Below are 22,567 nucleotides of genomic sequence, written 5' to 3'. Positions count from 1 at the left end.
GAGTTTTTATATAGCGGTTATAATACAGCTTTTAAGCTAACTTCACAGTAGAATTCCTATTTTTCTTCCTCCACCTGTTTTTTCTTTTTTTTTTTTTTGAATACAGGAAGTTTTCTAACAGCATCTGAAGTTCTCAAAACAGCCAAGAGCAGGATCAGAATTAGTTCTAAGATCTGTGGCTTCCCAGTACATTTATATTTGATTTATCAGGAATAGGAAAATAGTCCCACCCTCTCCTATAAAATCTAAAACACGAAAAGAAGGAAAACAACTTCAGAGATGCAAAGGTCAAAGTCATTCATCCTTGGAGTAACTGTGCACTTTTTTAATCCTTTAAATTGACCCAATGGGCCATTTCTAATCAGTTTTAAATCAAGAGCCAATGTTAAAGAAATGATACCACACTAAAACTGAAGTGGAAAAAACAAATCACAAAAACACACCAGTGGGACTGATTTATAGCTCTCAGTGACACATGCCTAAACTATCTTACGATTCAGCTTTTCTTAAGCTAGAAAAAAAGGAATCCTCCATCATTAAGCAGTAAAGTGTGTCCCTTCCAAGGATTAAAAGTTAAACTTTAAAAAAACTGCTTGATATAATATAATATTAATGAAATTAATGGGGAAAATGAAATGGAATCCAATTACGGATCAACAAAGAAAATATTCTTTGTTTATTGTATGCCTGTGTTAAGAAGAATCAGTACCTATCGCTTATAAATCATTAAAATAAAAATGCTCAATTAATCCTTATTTTATATGTACAGGTCTGACAGAAACTAGTCCTATTCCTAGACCTTTGCTTCACAAATTGAAGCAAAATGGTTTCAGAAAGCAGTCACACTCTATGAGCAGACAATTGGAGAGATTTAGTAAATCCCACTTTAGAGAACAGAGACTAATCGGAAAACACAAGCCAGTCAAATGTTTCTTATGAACTGTTGACACTATATCAATGCTGAATCAATTGGTGGCATTTACTCTGAGTGACAGAAAAGAAATAAATATTTATATCACATAACCTATATCAATGAACCCAGGCAGAAAGCTATTTCTAACCTGTCAATATTTGATTATCTTGAAGAATCATGTCCCTTTCTTTTAATGATTAATATGAATTCCTTATTAAATCTAAGTGGAGGCTAGTGGAAAGGCAAATCATTATTAATGCTTGAGAGCATAAACCACTGAAATAAAAAACTATGCTCAAGTATTGTTAAATGTGACTTACATCTTCCATACCAAGTGGTGTCAATGCTCAGCCCATAAATTGATTGACGCCACAGCTGTGCCTGTTACCCTCACTGCCGTGTGATTTCGCTTTAGCTCCCCTACAGCATCAAGGAACTGAGAAGTTAGTACAGGAGGAGGCACTAACTGTGAGGACCTCCAAAGGCAGGTTTTTCTGGTTTGTTTTTCTTCTGAATGAAAGTAAATACAATGAAGGCTGCTCCTTGAAAGCAAGCGCCATACTGTTTAACACAGGGTTATCCCATCCCCAAGGGAAAGCAATAAACCATCGTTAAGTGTAAAAAATCATTATTATGACAATCTTCCACCACCGAGAACCTCACAACTGAGACCACTAAGATATTTATGGTACTAGGTCTGTTGTCAAAACGTGAGGAACATTTCAGAACGCTTATTTTTTCGCACTGGAAATAAACTGTTTTTCATCTTTGGAAGAGGAATCTATGACAGGTTATTTTCCATTGCCTGGGCTGAACAAATGTAGTTAAAGCTTCTTAATTTACGTCAATTTTGAAATATATTTTCCAGCTGAAGAAAGCAAGTGACTCATACATAAGTTACAATTAGTAACTAGAATGCATGCACGCTGAAGACACAAAAACATCCCAGGCTCCAGGTTTCTGCTTTTCGTCAGGTTTCATGTCATACTGGCTCTGAACACAGACAGGGCACTAGGGGAACATACTTGTGGACCTCAATCCAGACAAACCTCTGGCTGCTTAAAGTCAAAAGTATCAGGTAAATTTTGAGGCCATCAAGATCACACATACAACACCACGCTTCCGTTAGCCGTAAACAGAAAATCTAAGGACTAGAATTCACACACTCTGGATAACGATCAGACGTCAGAACCAGATCAACTTATTTTTTCCAACTGTATTCAAGGACAATGTGCTAAAGAAGCTGGGCTTCCAGAAGCACTACCCGCCAGTCTCCGCTGTAAGGCACGCACATCTATTAGGCCGCAAAGTTACAGGTGATATTAAAGGACAAGCACGGGGACCCAGCTTTGTCTTCTTGACGGGCTCTACTACAAGTACTTGATTCATGAAATGCCAATGAGCCTCGGAGAGGTCAGCGTGTGAAGGCACTGAATAAGCATCTGAGATAATTAAGATTTCAGCCTTCGAAACATGGACGGGAAGTGAACAGCAGTTAAGAAAATCAATAAGAGTCTTTTATTTGCAGTGACACAGATGTCTCAGTCAATAGAGCCTAATAGGCAGGCTTGATCGCAACGGACAGGCGCCTGCCTCCAAGGCTATCAAAGGGCTTCCTCTATAACAAACATTAAAACGCATTTATGTTGCTATTGAAGAATCGAGGACCCTGTAGGTAGCTTAATTTGCCGGTGTATGTTTAAAAGCACTACACTATTTCAGATGCGTCCATTTACTTGAATCAGAATTAGTGTGAATACCCGGCCTGCAGGCCTGGCTGTCCCTCTCTGCCCAGGTTAGGCCATTCAGCTTTAGGGGGCCAGCCAGCAGGGCGAACCAAACCAGGGGCTTCTCAAGCCAAGAAATCTTAAATGCCAAAGATCAGCTGTTGCTCTGTTTCCCTAAAAAGCCAGTGTTCCTTTTGGGACCAAAGAAGGAGCCGAGGTAAGAAAGGAACAGTTTTTCCTCTTCTCCCCAAAGATAATGGAAGTGGCAGCCACCTCCCGACGCAGGGCCATTTCGACAACCCATGGGTTGACACACTTGTTCAGAACTGATTAACTTTTTTCAGACTGAGATGGCAGCAGGGTGTGTACATGGTACTTCAATCTGCTCAAAGTGAGACCCATTAGCACAGTCTGAAAGATGTGCTGCAAATTGTTCTGCCAATCAAATTAAGCCACCGTAATTCATTTATGACAAGAAGGCGTTCGCGGGCTCTTTATCTGTTTATGAAGTTTATGGACACAAAAACTGGACAGTGATGAGTTACTGCTATGTGGAAATCTTAATATGCAATGACACCTACCTGGCCATTGGCTAATATTTTTTTCAGTTCAGCAGAAGATTTCTTTAAGCTGGAAAAGGAAGACATGATTTTTAATGGCGAGATCATGGACACCTTGGAACACTGCTCAGAATTCCACACTAAAACACGTCTCAGTTTTAGGTGTAGACATGCACTACCCTCTTTACAACCTTTTTCCTATACATAAAATTTTCTCCAAGTAACTGGCCTACCAGAAAGGGTATTAATAAAAAACCTGAAACCCTAAAGCAATAACGAAGCCTAGAGTCATGATGAAGCTAGACTGCCTTGTGGATTACGTTGGTGACCCTTTTGGCCATTCATCCTGCTGCCTTTGGGTAGCCTTTCAGTGGCGACTTGATGTGGAGTCTGTCATCTGCTAGAGTACTTAGCAATGCACTCTTTGGATGTTTATAGAAATGAGAAAATAGAACTCCAAAAGATAAAATAGGTAGTTTAAGTCTTGATCTTTTACAGTTGAGAGTTAAAATTCAGCTTGCTGAAAAGCAAATGTGCAGCAAAGATCAATTTTGGGACTCACTCACTGCGGGATCTGGGACAATCTGTTACTCATCCGCTCTGAACGGCTAGGTAAAATGGGGGAAATATCAATGTTATAGGGTAAAAAAATTAAATATTAGAAAAAGCTCATGTATATAGTAGATACTAAATAAATTTCAGCCGCTTTCTCTTTCCTTTTCTGTCCTTTAAGTGGGAGACCCAGCTTCCAGAGTCATTTAAGAAATACAAAAATGGAAGCGCCTGGGTGGCTCAGTGGGTTAAAGCCTCTGTCTTTGGCTCAGGTCATGATCCCAGGGTCCTGGGATCGAGCCCTGCATCGGGCTCTCTGCTCAGCAGGGAGCCTGCTTCCCTTCCTCTCTCTCTGCCTACCTCTCTGCCTACTTGTGATCTCTGTCTGTCAAATAAATAAATAAAATCTTTAAAAAAAAATGTGAAAATGTTCTTCTCTGGATATATATGGCTATGTAAACACCTATGGAATGAATTTAGGAAAAGCGGCCAGGGGATGCTCTGAAGTCCTTCTAGCTTTATAATCAGTTATACCCAAAGATATCCACCCACTTAGAAGAGTGGTGTACAAAATAGCCCCTCATCTCATCAATGTTCTAAATGGAAATTTAAAGCTTGTTTATTCTTTATCTACTCAAACCCTCTACCCATCTACCAAATTAACTCTCCTCTCTTGTGTAGTTGCGTTTCTTCCCAACATATCCATCCCTAAGACTGGGAGGTCCCCAAGAACATGGGCCACATCTTGATCTCCTCTATATCTCTGTATATTCCCTTCCCTTCCCACCCTTGAACGTAGTCCAGTGACTTGGCAGGTGCTAAGTGTTCAGTAAATGGTGGTTGTAGTTCTGGTTGTGATTTATTATATGGTAGTCCTACACACACACATACACACACAGACATTCATTTGGTACCTTTAGTAAGCTATAATCAAGAAAGATCTCAGACTTCAAGTTTGACCATACTTGCTATTTCAAGTTATGATGATTATTCTTTCTAAATACTTCTTAAACTTCTGCTATGGTCAAATGCAGACTATGGAGCCTCAGTCCCTACTTTCTACAGATTTTATAAAATATGCCCTCAGCCAAGGATTCTAAACTTTATTTTTTAAAAGATTTTATTTACTTGAGAGGGAGAGTAAGAGAGAGAGAGAGAGCATGAGTGGGGTGAGGGGCAAAGGGAGAAGCAGACTCCCCGCTGATGAGGGAGCCTGACTCCGGGCTCAATCCCAGGACTCTAGGATCATGACCTGAGCTGAAGGCAGACACTCAATAGACTGAGCCACCCAGGTGCCTCAGGATTCTAAACTTTAATAATGTCCTCCTGAGTCTAAGAATTCATGTACTAAAGTGGGAGTTAAGAATTCTGTAGAACAAGGGGCGCCTGGGTGGCTCAGTGCGTGAACCATCTGCCTTTGGCTGAGGTCCTGATCTCAGGGTGCTGGGATTGAGCCTCACAGCAGGATCCCTGCTCAGCATGGAGTCTGCTCCCCGCCCCTGCCCCGCTCCTTCTCTTTCTCTCTCTCTCAAATAAATGAAATCTTTAAAAAAAAAAAATTTTTTTTTTTTTGTAGAATGAGACTGAAATAGAAACACAGGTCACAAAATAAACTGACAAAATCAGTCCAGTTAAGAAAATAATAATAGTGGGGTGCCTGGGTGGCTCAGTGGGTTAAAGCCTCTGCCTCTCCCAGGGTTCTGGGATCAAGCCCTGCATTGGGCCCTCTGCTCAGCAGGGAGCTTGCTTCCCTTCCTTTCTCTCTGCCTGCCTCTCTGCCTACTTGTGATCTCTATCTGTCAAATAAATAAAAATAAAATCTTTAAAAAAAAAAAAAAGAAAGAAAATAATAATAGCAGCTATCATTTATTTAGATGATACCATGCGCCAGAAAAGGCGCTAAATGCTGTTACATATTATCCTGATTTAATCCTCACAGTAACAATAGCCCTGTGGGAATAATTTATTAAGGAAACTAAGGTTCAGACCTCTTCAGTCTGTTTCTCTTATACACACACACACACACACACACACACACGCAAACATACATGCTTATTTTCCCTTGTAAATATATAGAATCTTGGGGCGCCTGGGTGGCTCAGTGGGTTAAGCCGCTGCCTTTGGCTCAGGTCATGATCTCAGGGTCCTGGGATCGAGCCCCGCATCGGACTCTCTGTTCAGCAGGGAGCTTGCTTCCTCCTCTCTCTCTGCCTGCCTCTCTGCTACTTGTGATCTCTCTCTGTCAAATAAATAAATAAAATCTTAAAAAAAAAAAAAAAATATATATATATATATATATATATAGAATCTTGTAATCCCACAGATAACTCCCAATTTAACAGTTACAATTACTGTAAAAACAAAAATAACCAAACAGTTCTCCACAGATACTCCATAATGTCATACAACTTGAAATAATAACATTTTGATTCATTGCATTTATAAAACACCTTTCATCCAAGAAACAACATGTGATTCCTTAATACAGCTTCATCAATCTTCCTAACACCGGAGGTAGAGAAATGTAAAGTTTAATCATCCTGAATTTACAGAAGTAGAAAGCCACAATATTTAGGCAAGGCCTTGACTTGGCAGTGGGACTTGAATTCAGTAATTATGGCCTAGCAACACCATGTGGCTTAGTAAGCTCGGTTTAATAAACAATCATCCACCTAAGGCAAAGACTGATTCATGCTTTGAGAGTAACCAAGGAGAATGCAGATTTCATTCATTATGCCAATGTCTGACTACCACTTGGTCTCATTAAAAGAAAAGTCTGGGGGCGCCTGGGTGGCTCAGTCAGTTAAGCACCTGTCTTTGGCTTAGGCCATGATCCCAGGATTCTGGGATGGAGCCTCACATTGGGCTCCCTGCTCAGTGGGGAGTCTGCTTCTCCCTCTGCCCCTTACCCTGCTCATGCTCTCTCTATTTCTTTTACCCTCTCTCTCAAATAAATAAATAAAAATCTTAAAAAAAAAAAAAAAAGAAAGAAAGGAAAGAAAAATTCTGGTAATTTCTTTGTTCCTCAGTTTACTCAATATTTTGTTTATCTGTAATAGTCACAGCGACTTGGGCTATTTGAAAATCACTTTTAAAAACATTTTAAAATTTAAATGTGATGTTATTGTAACCCTGACACTTTAAGAGGGGCACTGAGACATATAAAGAAGAGGAAATGGGTGAGGGGACAAGAAATATTGTATTGGAGAGGCTTGAATGAGTTGGGAGAATTTAATTCAGAGACAAGACTAAGAGGGATTATAAATTTGTTCATCCACTCATTCATTCAAGCATTACTGACTATCTCCTATGTGCCAAGCATCACACTGGGAATTGGGAATTCAGTAATCAATATGCTACAGTCACTGCCCTCAAAGAGTAGAGAATCTACCAGGGCACAGAAACGATTGTAACACACTGTGCTAATGGCCACAGCAAAAGCAGGCATCAGGGCATTAGGGAAATTCATAGAGTAGGTACCTGGTATGGACTAGGAGGTGGGCTGTCATCAGAAGACAGCAACAGCATGGTTCCTCAAAGATGACCAAGGCAGGCCAGACTGAAGATGAAGGGGGGGAACAAAAAAAAGGAGGAAAGCAGGGAGGGCCGGGAGTAAAAGAAAACATGATCCACGGAGGGCACCCTGCACTCATCAGCGAAGCTAGAATGTCAGGTAGGAAGGGGCAGAATGGGCAGGGGGCCTCCATGTGAGAGGCCATTACTCATCTGCAGCCCCACTGATTTACAGAGCCTGAACTGCCTCAGCAGAGACAGAGCCGCTGGACTCCAGCAGGACTGAGAAGGGACAGATGTAGGGACTGGTAGATATGGCACTGAGGGAGGCCCAGGAAGCAGTGAAAGATGCCTGACAAGTTGGCCACTGGGTGGGTGCGGGAGAATTTGCTGAGACAGGAAATCTACAAGAAGTTCGTTGGGAGGGAAGACAACAGGAAGAGCCCCCTAGAAGAATAACTCTGCTCGGAGGGCCAGAAGAAATCTTTATGAGTGGACGCTAAAAGGAGACCCATTTCGGCTCATGACAGAGAATGTTTTAAGACAGAGCTCTGTGAAAATGGACAGGCTGCCAAGGCCAATAAGGTGCATTCATGCTATAAGGGATATTCAGGAAGAGCCTGGATGACCATTTGGCAAGGGGTAGAGAATCAAGCACCGAAACAGAGCAGGATTAGATGGGTGCTTCTCAGACTCATTCCCCATGGTAGGGGGTCTTTTATAAGCAGAGTGGCCATGGCACTGTCCAGCAGGCCACCTGATGGCTCACCAATACCAATACGCCGAGAGGAAAACTCAAACACAAGGCCATGCCCATCTGGCTTCAGTCTACCTCCTTCTCTACTGTCCCTCCAATGTTCTCCTCCCCCTGTCCACAACCCCCCAATCAGCAGCCCTCCCTGGGCTCCAGCTGGCTCTTGATGTGGTTAGGCCCTTCTTACCCTTCAGGCCGTGAGAGAATGCCTCTCTCTACCCAAGAAGTCTACCCTGCCCATGCTGTCTAAATCTAAACATATCCCTGCACAGTGTTCTCTCCCTTCAAAACCTGCTTGCTTCCCTCATAACACTAATTACAAAGTGTGATTGTCTGTATATTTGTTTTTTTTTTCCCCTGTATGTCCATTAGATAGCAAGCTCTAGAGGATAAGGACCACACTTGTATTTCTAGTGCACAGGACAGCCGCTACTAAATAGGTGGCACTCAATAAATACTTTTGATTAGTTAACAACATGGGACACAGAATATGACCAACCTAGGATGGCACATTAAAGTCTATGGTAGCTCTCTTTCAAAGTGTACTTCTCCCATAACAGAAGTCACTATGGGAGGAAACCACCATCACCAGCTGGGAGACTGTTGCATCCCTAGGAAAGATGCTGCAACAAAAGGTCAGACAGTCTTCAAATTTATGTCCCCCCAATTTTATGAATATACACAGTAATTCTTAAAAAACCAAGCTAATTTACTCATGCTGTTAAAGCTAGATCTCAGAAAACTGAAAAGTTATCCTTGCCCCTTCTCTAACTGACCATTTTTTTCACCTCTATCCTGCTTTTTCTACCACGACAAAATGGGACCTAAGACACCAGAGAAAGACTTTGCTTTTCCTTAAGGCTCAAGGTGAGTCTGCCTGAATAACAACTTTTATGAAAGGAGTGGATAAAATTAAATGTTGGGTCTTCCTTGTGCTGAGTGTAACAAGTGACCCCAGGCCAGTGCCTCCACTCTGGGGCCACGGCTCACAGGCCCAACAAGCGTGAGGAGAAAAGCTGCAAAGGGCTAAGGCCAGGGCCAAGCCCTAGAATGAGGACTAAGAGATATACCCCTTGTGCCCACAGGACAGATGAGTCTCTGGTGAATTACCAGGCTAAGTGTACTTTAAGACAGAATAAATTGCTTAAAAAGGAAACACGCTTTAAAAGTTGTGTGCTCGCAGCAGGAAAGCTGGTGAGTAGACAGACTGACTCTGCAGTAAAGCAATGGAGGAAGTGACTCTGGGGGGAAGGAGGCAGGAGAGTAAAAGGAGAGCCACAAGGAGAGACTTTAAATTACCCTCAGGAAAGCCCCCGGCAAAAGAACCAGGACTCTGGGTTAAGGAGGGGCGGGGAAGGAAGAGGAGAAACCCAAACTCCCTCTCAGCCAATAAACGGCAATACTGGTTATAGCCCTAAACCCAGAGAAGCCTGGGCACAGAATGGAAGGGCGGCTGGATGCTGGCTTTTCAGTCATCAGTGGGAATCCTCAAATCCAGGGGATCACCTCAACGGTGTCATCTTCAAGTATGGCCATGTGACGCAGGCCTCTCCTTCTACCTGAGGATGGGATCATCTGGAAGTAAGTTTTCAGGCCTGTCAGAACACTTTGAAAAGGCTCTTGAGTGTTCAGCATCCCATGCCAGTGTGGGGAACTGCTAGCATGAATTAATGAAGATGATTTTCCTTCTATAAATAGCTTCAATCTTTGGTCTGACCAAAGATACAAAAAGAGCAAAGTGACTGGTCAATCTACTTCACTCTCCCCTTGCCTCTTTCTGGTGAGGATGTCAGGGGATAATGATACTGCCAAAAGACGGGAAGCAAGAAAAAAATAATGAGCATTACACAATTTATGAACTGGATCATCAAGGCATGAAAGGCACTGAAGTCAAAGGCAATGAATTTTCTGTGTAATTTGGAGACTGAAGGAACACCGTTCCACAGACCTACATTAATAGTTTAAAATGTCTCATTCCATCTTCTTCAGTGAGGCCCTTTCTCTCTATTCAACACATAGCTATGGTTACCCAACTAGTCAAATTTCTTCTCAGCCACATACACATTCGCATGGTCTTAGAGAAACAAGGGGTTATCCCCAGACCTCTTCCGCACCCCTAACTCTGTAGATAAGCATGCTTACAGGCACACTTCACTTGCTTGCCCTCACCTATTGCTTGGGAGTGAGTCGGAGACTGCTGGGCTATCATGTTGGGAGGGTCCAGCCCGGGTATTCACCTACAAGGAAAGAAAGAATCTCGATCAGTCTTGTGTTCTGAGGACACAGTTCCAATTAACCTATAATTTGCCACAAATTTCTCATTTCACTATGAAGGTTAATTAGCTTGTTGCTAGACAGACCCACGGTCAGAGTCTATTCAGTATATAGGTTACAGAACTGTACAACCCATATATTACATAATACACTTTTCCTGTCATTATTCAAATACTGAGCATTGAAATAAGGGAGAGATAAATGGGAAAATTTCAACTCACGGTCCAGAACAGAATTCAACTCACTGTTCTGTTTTGTTTCATCTACAAAATGATATGTTCAAAAAAGAACATTAACAATATATCCAGAGGTTAGTGGTGAACCTCAAGTTTTCACATCTTTCCAGCTCCAAAGCCAAACAGAACACCCTAGCATATTTCTTATTCACTGGAAAATGAAATCCAAATAATTAATTATAAAATGCTTGACTCTAATACAATAGCTAGCTTTTCTTTCCAATGTAAAGCTATAAGCAGAAATCTGGAATTCAAAAGACACAGAACAATGAAAAGACATTAAAGAGATACATGTTTCTAACATAAATATGTCAAAAGAAGAGGTGGGTATTCTGTGTGTGAGATGCTTATGTGCTTAATTAATCACTGAAATGAAATCTACTTTCATTCAAATAAATCGTTGTGGGCACCAGAACCTAGAATCATCCTGAAGAAATGGACCAACAAAAAAATTCCAAAAAAAAAAAAAAAAAAAATACGGCACCAAACCCCTTCTATTCAAATATGTACACATACTGAGCAAATACTACAGATGAATCCCCCTCCACATCCCGTTTAAAAAAAAAAAAAAAGGAATCGCTTGTCAGAGCTTGAGAAAGTGCAGTTTTATTTGACATTTCAATAAGTGGAACACAGCATTACAAATCCATCTAACTTTACTGAAACAATTATTGAAATTCGTACCTTCAGGCCATGTATGTTCCGTTCCCCAGGAGGCTTGCAGGCTGAAACAGTAATTGACTAAATTGTAGAACACATCAGGGCCATTTACAAATTTGCTCAAAATGAATCGTTTAAAAAGAAATGAGGGTGACACCAAAATTAGCAGAGAGAAATGATTGAAAAGTGGCTCCCAAGACCCAAAGTGGGAATTATGAACCAGGGTTTTTAACTTGCAGGAGTGAGCATTTATAAATGCAAAGAGCTTTCTGACACCACCTCATATAAATTCCAATTTCTGCTTAAAACATATAAAAATCAAGTTAACTGAGCTAAAATGATTAGATTCCTTTCATAACTCAAATTTCTGCAATCTTTCCTCAACTCTATTACATTGTATATTTGCTATCACTTAAACTACTTTAAAAATAGCTAGGGTTTTGGTGGGGGGGTAGCAGCAGAAATCTTTTAATGCCAGAAAGATGGTTAGAGACTTTAAAATGGAATATTCAAGTTTGAATACCAGTTTGCACAGCAATAAGTAGTAAAATTTATTAAAATACAGAGATATCACTAATTTTACTACTTTTTTTCGTAAATCTTGACATCTAATATTTAACTCTAAAGATAAAACCATGCCAGGAAAAATAATATTAATTTCCTGACACCACCCTGAGTTACAGGGTAGTACTTTTCCAATTCAGCAAATGCTTCCTCATCATGTGTTAAAAATAAAAATGTGTCCTGCCCATTTTATAGGCTGCTTCCATCTGAAAACTACAGTGCCCTACAGATTGTATGTTAAGGGACTGTCAATTGTAATTGATTGTTTGAGGAAGAATATATTAGATTTTTTTCTCCTCTCTCAGATGTACATGTATTCTTCCTCTGTTTCGGACAACAAGAAAATAAAACTGTTTAATAAAGAGAAGATGTGGGGGGCGCCTGGGTGGCTCAGTGGGTTAAGCCGCTGCCTTCGGCTCAGGTCATGATCTCAGGGTCCTGGGATCGAGTCCCGCATCGGGCTCTCTGCTCAGCAGGGAGCCTGTTTCCTCCTCTCTCTCTCTCTGCCTGCCTCTCTGCCTACTTGTGATCTCTCTCTGTCAAATAAATAAATAAAATCTTAAAAAAAAAAAGTTAAAAAAAAAAAGAGAAGATGTGGGTAATAATTACAAGGCATATCAGTTGTTTTAATTTGTATATTTTGAGTATATTTAAATTTATCATTAGTTTCCTAGAAAATACATCTAAACCTTAACAAAGAACTCTTATTTTCCCTAAAATACATTAAAATTAGGACTCCAAATCTACTTTCTGTAAAATGGAAATTAACTTTTTGAACAAAACCAAAATCACATATATTTGATGCCTGGTCCTTAAGGGACCATTAATACTTCCTAAGCAACACTTCAGAGTATTTCCACTTAAGTACCCAGTACATTCATAAACTTCATTTAATAAAAAAGTGGCTAACCAAGGAATTAGAGACAGGCATCAACTCTTACCTCTTACCTTAACATAGGCCTCATTACTCAACTGGCTTCTCAAACCTTTATGACTAGAAATCTACACAATATTCAAAACACCTAGTAACCTCACATTTCCTAAAGTTATGGAGTCAGAAGGAACATAAAGCTAATAAATTTTCATCCTTATTAATATGTAACATATCTCTTAACTACAGAGAGCACAGGCATGAGCTGGGAGTTACCATCCAAGGCAACTGTCTTACCTGGAATGAGGAGAACACCAATGTTCAAATAAAATTGTGTTCTCCTACCCTTCTCACTTGTTCAGTCTAGAGATTCTTTTCAGCCTGGGGCCTGACCAGAGAAACTAAGGTCTGGGGGCCTCTAACCAAATAGGTATTAACCCAGGCAGCCTGCCCAATATGTCTATCTATATCCTCGTTATAAGTGCACATAATCTCATTTACATACATAAAATATAGGTAAGTAAGCCCAAGGCAAGACTATTTAAAAAACTAAAAAGAGTTATACAGGAGTGGCTGGGTGGTTCAGTCAGTTGAGCATCTGACTCCTGATTTTGGCTCGGGTCATGATCTCAGGGTTGGGAGATAGAGCCCCGCATCCACTTGGCTCCATGCTCAGCGGGGCGTCTGCTTCTCTCCCTCTTCCCCTGGCCCTCCCTCCACTCACACATGCAAGCGCACACTCACGCTCGCTCTCTCCCTCTAAAATAAATAAATAAATCTTTAAAAATGAATAAATAAATAAAATAAGAATAGTTGTTCAATAGCATCCAAGAAACCACAGAGACAGGGGGCTGAGTCTCATATTTTAAAAAATTCAAGTCTGGCTTGAAAGAACTTTATTTAATAATTTATGGGAGCCTAACAGTCTGTACTAGGACCACATGTGATGATCACATCTCATATACCATCTTCTTTTAAGTATCTTCTCCCTGCAATATACTGTTCTCTGCACTTCTACCAACCCCTCCAGTCCACCCCCAAGCACACTCCATGGATATTTTCATTTAAATGCACTTCCACTTTAAGCAAATTATGACTTAAACACAATTCTTACTCAAAGGGTATACTAACCACTTACAGGCTGTTGTGGACTCTGAGGTTACTTAACCTCTCTGAACCTGTAGATTCTCATCTATACCATGGAATCAGTAATGCTGAATAGGCAGAAATGTCAGGAGAATGAGAAATGATAACAGTTAAAGCAATATTAATGCCTACAGAGCATTAATAAATGGTCACTACTGCCAGGAGAGGCAGTACAATGGTGTGGACAGTAAGACTGCAAAGGACAGTCGCTCACGAAATAAAAGCAAAAAAAAAAAAAAAAAAAAAAAAAAAAAAAAAAAAAAGCCTGGAAAGATTTTTGGATGAAGGGAAGTAAATCTTTTACTGGGGTAGGGGCAGGGGCGGGGGGAACCACAAAGACCCACAACATCAGAACTATAATTTTCCACGTCATATTAGAAACTAGCATATTTTGCTACAACAAAAGAGTTATGATGTCAAGTAGGGAAACAATAAATTAAAATTTTCAGCTGGCAAAAAAAAAAATGTATGCTTTGTGGAGAAACAATTTTGAAACTTGCCCAAATTCTCCCATCACTGAAGATAACGAGAAATGATCTCCATCTCTTATTATTGGCCTAATGCACAAAAATGGCAACATTTGCTTTTCTACATTTGCTTTTCTCTTTTTCATTTTCTGTTTTAGTTTTTAGTCTTCAGATACAAGAGAATTGAATTAATCATAATTTTTGTTTCAGACACACTATCAATGGCCCAATTTTATTTACTTACTTAGGTCTTTAATACATTATTATTATATAAGTACTCCTAATTGCACTGCCCACCTTAATGCTAGAAAGGCATTACTCTGGAACCCAGACCTTTTTGTGGGCTAACCAAATCAGCTGCCCTTGGAGACTTGATCAGTGTAAATAAGAGTCTACTGGTTAACTGAGCCACTCAACTTCAGAGTGTTATAGGCAATGAAAGTCTAGAACGTTTAATTGAAAAACCCATACCATGATTATTTGTACAGTATCTGTTAACAAAGGTAAGTTTAACTTAAGTTATTTCTAGAAAAGTTACAACATTTCCTTATCTGCTCCGTCAGTTAGAAAATATGAATTCCAAGTGGGACAATGTATAGTGAGGGAAAGACTTAACGGCTTATATTACATGGTCAATTAAGCTGTTCTTTTTTTACGATTCTTCAAATTTTGAGGGAACATTCATGTACAGTTGATCAATTGTGTCTGACATAATGCTAGTTTTGCCCACCTAAAAGGGAAAAGGAACATTATTTGACTAGGTGATTCACCAAAACTTACCCTCACCATCGAATATTTCTGGAGACTTAACAATTAAATTCCCATTTATGAAGATTCTCCATCATTTGGAAAATGCCACCCCCCAAAAACCAAGCACCAAACACTATCAATTCTCCCCTAAAACTCTGCAGTAAATCTTTGCTTCTGTACCAGCTGAACGCTTGCAGCTTTGGCTCCCATCATGAGCCACAATTTATAAATATCCAAAATTAAAGTAATTCATTTGCCTTGGTTTAGAAACCATGTGGACCCCCAAAGAGTTCTTTAAGCCAATGTAAGTATGTACTTCAAAAACAAAAAACAATCTAGTTAGTTTAATTTACTCTAGTAAATTAGATATTTTATCTGCCATAACTATAATACAGCCTGCAATCCCCACGATAATGAATACTTCTTTTGTTTTTTCAAATTAAGAGCTAAACATCATGTTATGTGCATTTAAACCTTTGGAAAACATAACTGTTGATGAAACAGTTTACTGAAATAATCATTGTTGATTAGAATTTGTTCAACATTACCTCTCGGAAATATCTGCAGAGGCTCTATTAACTGTCCATTTACTTGCTGTTCCATTACTGTGGAATAATACTGCAAAGAGATTATAGAAAGAGATTACTCAGTAATGTATGAATACTGGAACAGACACTTATGGGCTGTTTAATTCATAGTACTTCTGTAAATTGCTGGTATATACATATCAGCCTCGAGAATACTTTTCTCCTATTTGCACATAAAAATGACTATAATGAATAAGCAGGATTGAAAGTCCAGTATAATGTTACCCTCCACACTGTCATTTATCTTCAAAAGTAAAACCGGTGATTAGGAATTCAGTATTTAATCTCAAGAAATATTTTGAAAATGATATGTATTAAAAATGACACAAAGCTTTTTAGTGGAAACTTCTCAAATTGCCTCTTGTTCTTTTCTCTGGAAGACACTTTGCCTTTAGCTTGGATCTATGTACCAGGTAGGAGATCAAACATTATACGTATTTGTGTATAAAATGTACAGATAATGGAAATCTAAACCATAGAGACTGTGGGACAACCAAACAAGATATGATCCATCCAAAGACGACAGGATTGATATGATAGAAAGCTGGCTCAGTTTTTTGTTTTGTTTTGTTTTAAAATATTTTATTTATTTATTTGACAGACAGAGATCACAAGCAGGCAGAGAGGCAGGCAGAGAGAAAGGAGGAAGCAGGCTCCCTGTTGAGCAGAGAGCCCGATGCGGGGCTCGATCCCAAGACCCTGAGATCATGACCAGAGCCAAAGGCAGAGGCTTCAACCAACTGAGCCACCCAGGCGCCCCAAAAGCTGGCTCAGTTTTAAGCAAACATCTTTTATGCTTCACTTTTATCAACACGTATTAGTATAAAACAAATGTCATTTTAAAATTCTGGACACATGGGGCGCCTAGGTGGCTCAGTGGGTTAAAGCCTCTGCCTTCGGCTCAGGTCATGACCCCAGGGTCCTGGGATAGAGCCCCGCATCGGGCTCTGTGCTCAGCAGGGAGCCTGCTTCCTCCTCTCTCTCTGCCTGTCTCTCTGCCTCCTTGTGATCTCCATCTGTCAAATAAATAAATAAATAAAAATCTTTAAAAAATAAAATAAAATAAAATTCTGGACACAAAAAATTAGTTCCAAATGAAAAGGCTTTTAAACTCCTTCATAAACACAAATTCATTCACCAAGTTGTATTATGGCCTGACACCCATTTTTCCTTAATAGCCTAAGTTAATAAATCTAAGTGGTGACCATATGTCCATCTAACTTGGAGATGGATTTTGTGTCCTCATTTCTTTTAACACTTGACAAAGTGATGCTCTTGAAAAACATCAACGCTGAAAAACACCAATGTTGTGTTTTGAGGCGCTGTAACACACAGAGTGGAACTCTCCTTTCATTCTTGCTATTTTTTTTTAATTTTTTTTAATGATTTCATTTATTTATTTGAGAAAGAGCGAGCATGAGAGGAGAGAGGTCAGCGGGAGAAGCAGACTTCCTGCCAAGCAAGGAGTCTGATGCGGGACTCGATCCCAGGACTCCAGGATCACGGCCCGAGCTGGAGGCAGTCACCCAACCAACTGAGCCACTCAGGCGCCCCAAATTCTTGCTATTTCTATATTTAACACACACACATATTATGGAACTGCCACCTTTTTGGAAATTCTTCCTTGATAATCATTATTTGCTGACACTCCAAAAAAGACGTTTTTAGAAGATACAGGCAGACATCTTCCTAAGGCCTTTATGCATATTAAAATTATTACAAAGTCATGGGTTTGTTTTTAGAAATAAAGGGGAGCCATGTAATTCTACATCATCTTGGGAATCACAAGCTAAGGATCCAAGGCTCTTTATCCTAAAAACAAATCAAGTGGATTTTTGATAGCTATGGATGGATACAAGTGTACACTGCTCTCCAAGGGCCTCCAAACTAGAAAGAAAACGGATCCTCTCCTTCTGTGGATGCAGAAGCTTATATACATACAGCATAAACACTTGTGACACACACACTGGAGCACATACTAAGCTGAATGTCTTTCAGGAGACTATATTCCTTAAAACCACAGAAATATACTGTTCGCCATTACTCAAACAGTGATGACAAGTAAATGAAATATCCATCATGTAGGCTGTCAACCTTTTGGGACAGCAATAACTGTTAACAAGTAGTCTGGAAAAATTGTCCGAAAATGACTTGTCCTCGGCTCACAAGTATTTGAGGTTTCCGTGGAAAATTAAGATGCCAGTGGCTATTTGGAACATTGCTCAGGTATTCTTTTTAATGGGAAATTTGCCGGTTATTGATCCACAGCATGTACCCCCTTGGTTCTGGAAGGCTGCAAGCAACTTTCCAATCAGTGGCTGTCAAAAAAATTACTGCCTTTTTATACTGATACAAGACAACAGCAGTGGTGGTGTTCTCCTATAGTTAATGCTTTTCTTTAATTAACTGCTATGTACAATAGGTTAGTCATTTCAGTCATTTCATTCAGTCATTTCACTGCAGTCCTAGAAACCAAAACAAATAAAATATCCTTATGCTTTATCTAACAGATTAATTATAGAGTTGTCTGAAACTGGTGCTTGGGGTCAAGTTTGAAAACAAATAACCTCAAATGTAAAGGGTCAGAACAGGTGCAATGCATTTTTTTCCTACTATAAAACCTTGCATGCATGAAATTGACCTGTTTTCCAACTTTATTTATTTACCTCACTAAATAAATAAATAAATGAATATAGTTTCCCTTTCATTTCAGATCTGTGCCAAATCTACTGGCAAACTATATATGCTTTTATAAACATTGTACATATTTTTTTTAGTCATCTATAACCATCTCTTTATGCTACCACACAGGCACAGTAATATTAAGTGCGCCACTTGCCAGTATCTCTAAAGCGAGTAGTTAGCGTTTGTTTTTTGCTTTCTCCAATTCTTCCAAATCCAAGGGACATTTTTTTTCCTGCTGAAATACTGAGCTTGATCTCTGTCTGTATTAGCAGAGAATCTTGTGGTAAAGTAATTCTGCATCAGAAACACACAGCAAAGGGTGGTAATTAATAAGCCCAGGGACTGGGCCCACTCTAGGCAGGTGACTCCAGAGCAGGTCCTGTGAGGGCTGGCAGGCTGCCAGTGAGGGACAAGACCCAGGAGCTCAGGCAGCATGCTGCATACGTAGCGTTCTCTGAGGAATAATACAGCGCGGAGCCACAGGTCTTTCCTGGCACAGAGCAGTCCTGACAGGCCACAGGCCTGTGTCACCCGTGGACACAAGCAAGGGACTTGAGGAGTTAGAGGACCCCAGAGTGCAAGCCTGAGGACTGGCCGTTCCCCAGCACACCAGCTCAGTGAGGAAACACTGGCTGCCCCTTGGATTACTTGAAATGAAGATGCTACAGAGCCAGAACAGCACCAAGAGACTCACGGAGGGACAGGAGATCGCCTCAGAGCCATGGAGCAAGCTGCTTCTCGACCCAGGTAGACTCAGTGTTTCAGAAATTCTCCCTTTAGGTCTTGCTTCAGCAGCACGTGTCCTAGAAATTCTCCCTTTAGACAGAGCCTTTCCAATTTTGTTCTAAATAGTGATCAAATAAGCAATAGTGACTTTCACTAGCCCAAAACAAACTGAAGAAAACAAACAAAAACTCAATCCTGTATGCCAAGACACTTTACATGGCTTGCACAGAAAAGTGACAAAGTGACATGATAACATTAATGGGGCCATAATCTGAAGCTATCCAAACGACTGCCCGAATGCAATCTCTATGACCCTATCCTGGCTTTTATTATCCTGAACACAAAGCCCTGCACACAGTAGGTGTTCAGTAACTATTTCCTGACTGAGACGGGGCCTACTTCTGATTCTGCCACCTATTACGTAGCCATTAATCCTCACCAAGCCCCAGCCTCCTCCAAATGAGAGGGAAGCGAGCTAGTCTATTACACAGGGTTGCCATGAAATCTACCCACAGCAGCACTGTTTGGGAAGGTACTTTGTAAACTGCAATGCCTTACCGGTGGTTGAGAAATTAAAAAGTGAGCCTCCTACCGCTAAAACAACAGCACTTTCTTAATAGAAGTATGCCTACATTTCAAAATACAAAAATAGTTAGGAACAAAAAGCACAAACTATTGTGCTCACACTGAATACATCAGCAGCAGTTACAAAATGTGTTTTCCGCTGGTATTCCTGGCAGAATCCGTTACACGGAGTAATTGCAGCAATAATCAATAAACTAACTGAGTAAAAGATTAATCAGTTTTGTGATTGCTAATGGAATCTCCAGTACCAGACTCAGATTAGTTTCAGAGTCCCTCTGAGATGTTCTTCAAAATCCTTAAACAATTTTAATAAGGATGTGACAAAGTTTAGCACAGTTATCCAAAAATCTAATTAATTTGAAACAGAGGGCCAGATTCAACGAGGGGATAGCAAGTACAATTCTTGGTTTGTTTTGTTTGCAAGCTTTTCAAACAGTGTTCCTATTTGTTATGAACCTAATTCTAACAGCACAATTCAATCAATAATTACAACATTTTTTTTCTTCATGGAAATGTGCTACATAAAAGACTTGAGTTCTAAAACAGCACAGTTTAATTTTACAAGGCGCAAATTCTCTGTTAAAAGAGAGCAAGACGAGAGACAGAGAGAGAGAGATACACGCACACACATGGCTACTTATTGACCACCTACTGTGTACTCGTTTCATTAGAAGCTATTTATGTTTATTCATTTAATTTCTCGCAACCCTATTCCGTTCTGCAAGGGTCATTCACAGATGAAGCCAACGGTTTATCAGTGAATCCTTCCACCCCAGCCAAAAATTACTTCTTTCATTCTAGTCCATACATAAAATGTATGTTTACTGTTTAAGAGTCAAAAGGTAAGTTATCTCTTATTTCTCAGACCTCAAAACATTTATATAAACCAGGCTACCAGGCAGCCTGCTGAGCCGGTGGGACTGTGGCTTCTTCAGGTATGACTGGTCAGGCCATGTCGCCAATCATTCACAGACTAGGGATGCACCTCCCTCCTTCTTCAGCCTCTAGCTCTGGTTTTCCTCCTCCCTCTCTGACCAGTCTAAGCAGTTTCCTATAAGTGGTTCTTTCCTCACCCCTCCTTTAAATGTTAGAGCTCCCCATGGTTTTTCATCAACCTTCTCTTCTTATTTCATACTCTCCTTGAGTTAACTTCAGCCACTCCAAAGGTTTCAATTACCAGAGGAGTCATTGAGACTAATTAGGAGCTGATGAATCGCAAATCTTTATTTCCAGCCCAGATTTCTCTCCTAAGATTCGGAACGTACCCAACTGGTTGTCCAGAGGCCCCTCAAATTCAACAAGTCTCTACCTCTCACACCTCTCCCTCATGCCCTAGACCCATCTTCCACCACCCAGGCTCACTGTCTCAGTGAATGACATCACAATGACCTAGTTTCCCACGCCAGAAAGCTGAAAGGAAGCCAAAACCCCCTCTTTCCTTCTTTCCCACACTCAATCGATCATCAGTTTTATTAACTGTACACCTTTCCAGCTTCTCAGTTCCTTCAAGGGAGGGCCCTCCATGATCTAGTCTACCTTCCTTCCCAACCTCGTCACACACCCTCTCCTGCCTCCCTGTCCATGCCACACTGAATCACAGGGAGCGCCTCCTGAACGTACCAGTCGTCCTTACACAGGAGTTCAGACATACTCTTCTCTCTGCCTAAAATATCCTTCCCAGTCCCTTTGAGCTACCCTCCATTTAGACACTACGCTCTTTAGGAAGCCTTCTCTATCTCCAAAGCTACACCAGGAGCTCCTTCTTATGCTCACAGAGTACCTAATGTTTAAGCATATTATAGCACTTATCACTCTGCTTGGTAATTATGAGTTTTCACATCCTCCCACACTGAACACTGATGGCTTCTTTGTTAATCTCCCTGAGCGGACCATGGCCCCTTTAAAGAATGAACTATATGTTCACTGTGCCTGTGCCAATCAGCACAGCACTTGGCTATCCCATAAATATTTAACTGTATAAAACTGCTGTACCAATAACTGAGCACATCAATGCATGAGTGATCTCAGGCCCTAGTTCTACATTTACTAGCTCTATGACCTTGAGAAAGGTATGCAATTTGTGCCTCAGTAGTCTCCACTATAAAAATGAGGAATATAGGGACACCTGGGTGGCTCAGTAGGTTAACTGTCTGACTCTTGATCTCAGCTCAGGTCTTGATCTCAAGGTTGTGAGTTCAAGCCCTGCACTGGGCTCCACACTGCCCATGGAGCCTACTTTAAAAAAAAAAAAAAAATGGGGGGAAAATACCTGCCTTGCTCACCTCATAAAGGTATTAAAAAGATCAAAATCAAAGGAGCTGGTATATGAAAAATCTTCTATAAAGTACTTGGAAAAAAAATCTTGAAACAGGGCACAGGGCTATGAATCTCCCACTTCCCAACATTACATCAAAGAGAAACGTTCATAACAGTAGGGTAATATAGAAACCCCTAAATTAGATCACTTTTAGACCAAATACAGAGGTTGAATTTAACTGTTTATCAAGACTCAGTATTCCCTCCCATTCCCTCAATTATTACAGTACTACAAACAATAAGGTAATTAAAAGGGTATGATAAGGAACACATTGTCTATCTTTCTTCTGGAAGTTCATCAAGGGCAGGGGCCCTGTCTTGTGTATTTTATTATCTTGTAGGGCAGAGGTATTAAACTGGAGTCTCTATGAGTCTTAGGAGAGCTTTCAAATTCCTGAAATTACATGTGAAACATTGTGTTGTGTGAATTTTCTGGGGAAAGAATAAACAGTTTTCCTCGCCCTCTCAAAAAGACCTGTGTCCCTAAAAACCCAAGACCTCACTGCTGTATAGTGACCAGCACTGACTCTTACACATGATAGTGTTCCACAAATATTTAAGGGAAGGAGGCAGGTAAGAGCTGATGGAAACAAGGTACCTACTCTCATGGCTCATACCTTCTGACTCTGGCAAGTCTTACACACCATCCTGCATCAAATCAGGTTTATGTATTATGCTTCT

General features: G+C 40.3%; 1 protein-coding gene across 3 annotated transcripts in view; it reads right to left on the bottom strand.

Moving 5' to 3' along the window:
• The window catches only part of MAP2K5 (mitogen-activated protein kinase kinase 5), a 266,485-nt gene that overhangs the window by 213,206 nt on the left and 30,712 nt on the right, over positions 1–22,567 (bottom strand). For all 3 annotated transcript variants that reach the window (XM_059372347.1, XM_059372348.1, XM_059372346.1), the window contains exons 4-7: positions 15,536–15,605; positions 11,214–11,254; positions 10,189–10,256; positions 3,222–3,270 (exon numbers count right to left, since the gene is read on the bottom strand). In XM_059372347.1, the coding sequence (XP_059228330.1) occupies positions 3,222–3,270; positions 10,189–10,256; positions 11,214–11,254; positions 15,536–15,605 (228 nt within the window). The remainder of the gene's footprint in view (positions 1–3,221; positions 3,271–10,188; positions 10,257–11,213; positions 11,255–15,535; positions 15,606–22,567) is intronic.

This window comes from Mustela nigripes, chromosome 13 (genome assembly GCF_022355385.1).
Source record: "Mustela nigripes isolate SB6536 chromosome 13, MUSNIG.SB6536, whole genome shotgun sequence".
NCBI classification, from domain to species: domain Eukaryota; kingdom Metazoa; phylum Chordata; class Mammalia; order Carnivora; family Mustelidae; genus Mustela; species Mustela nigripes.
The sequence above is the reverse complement of the archived record's forward strand: the minus strand, read 5'-3'. Positions and strand labels throughout refer to the sequence as shown.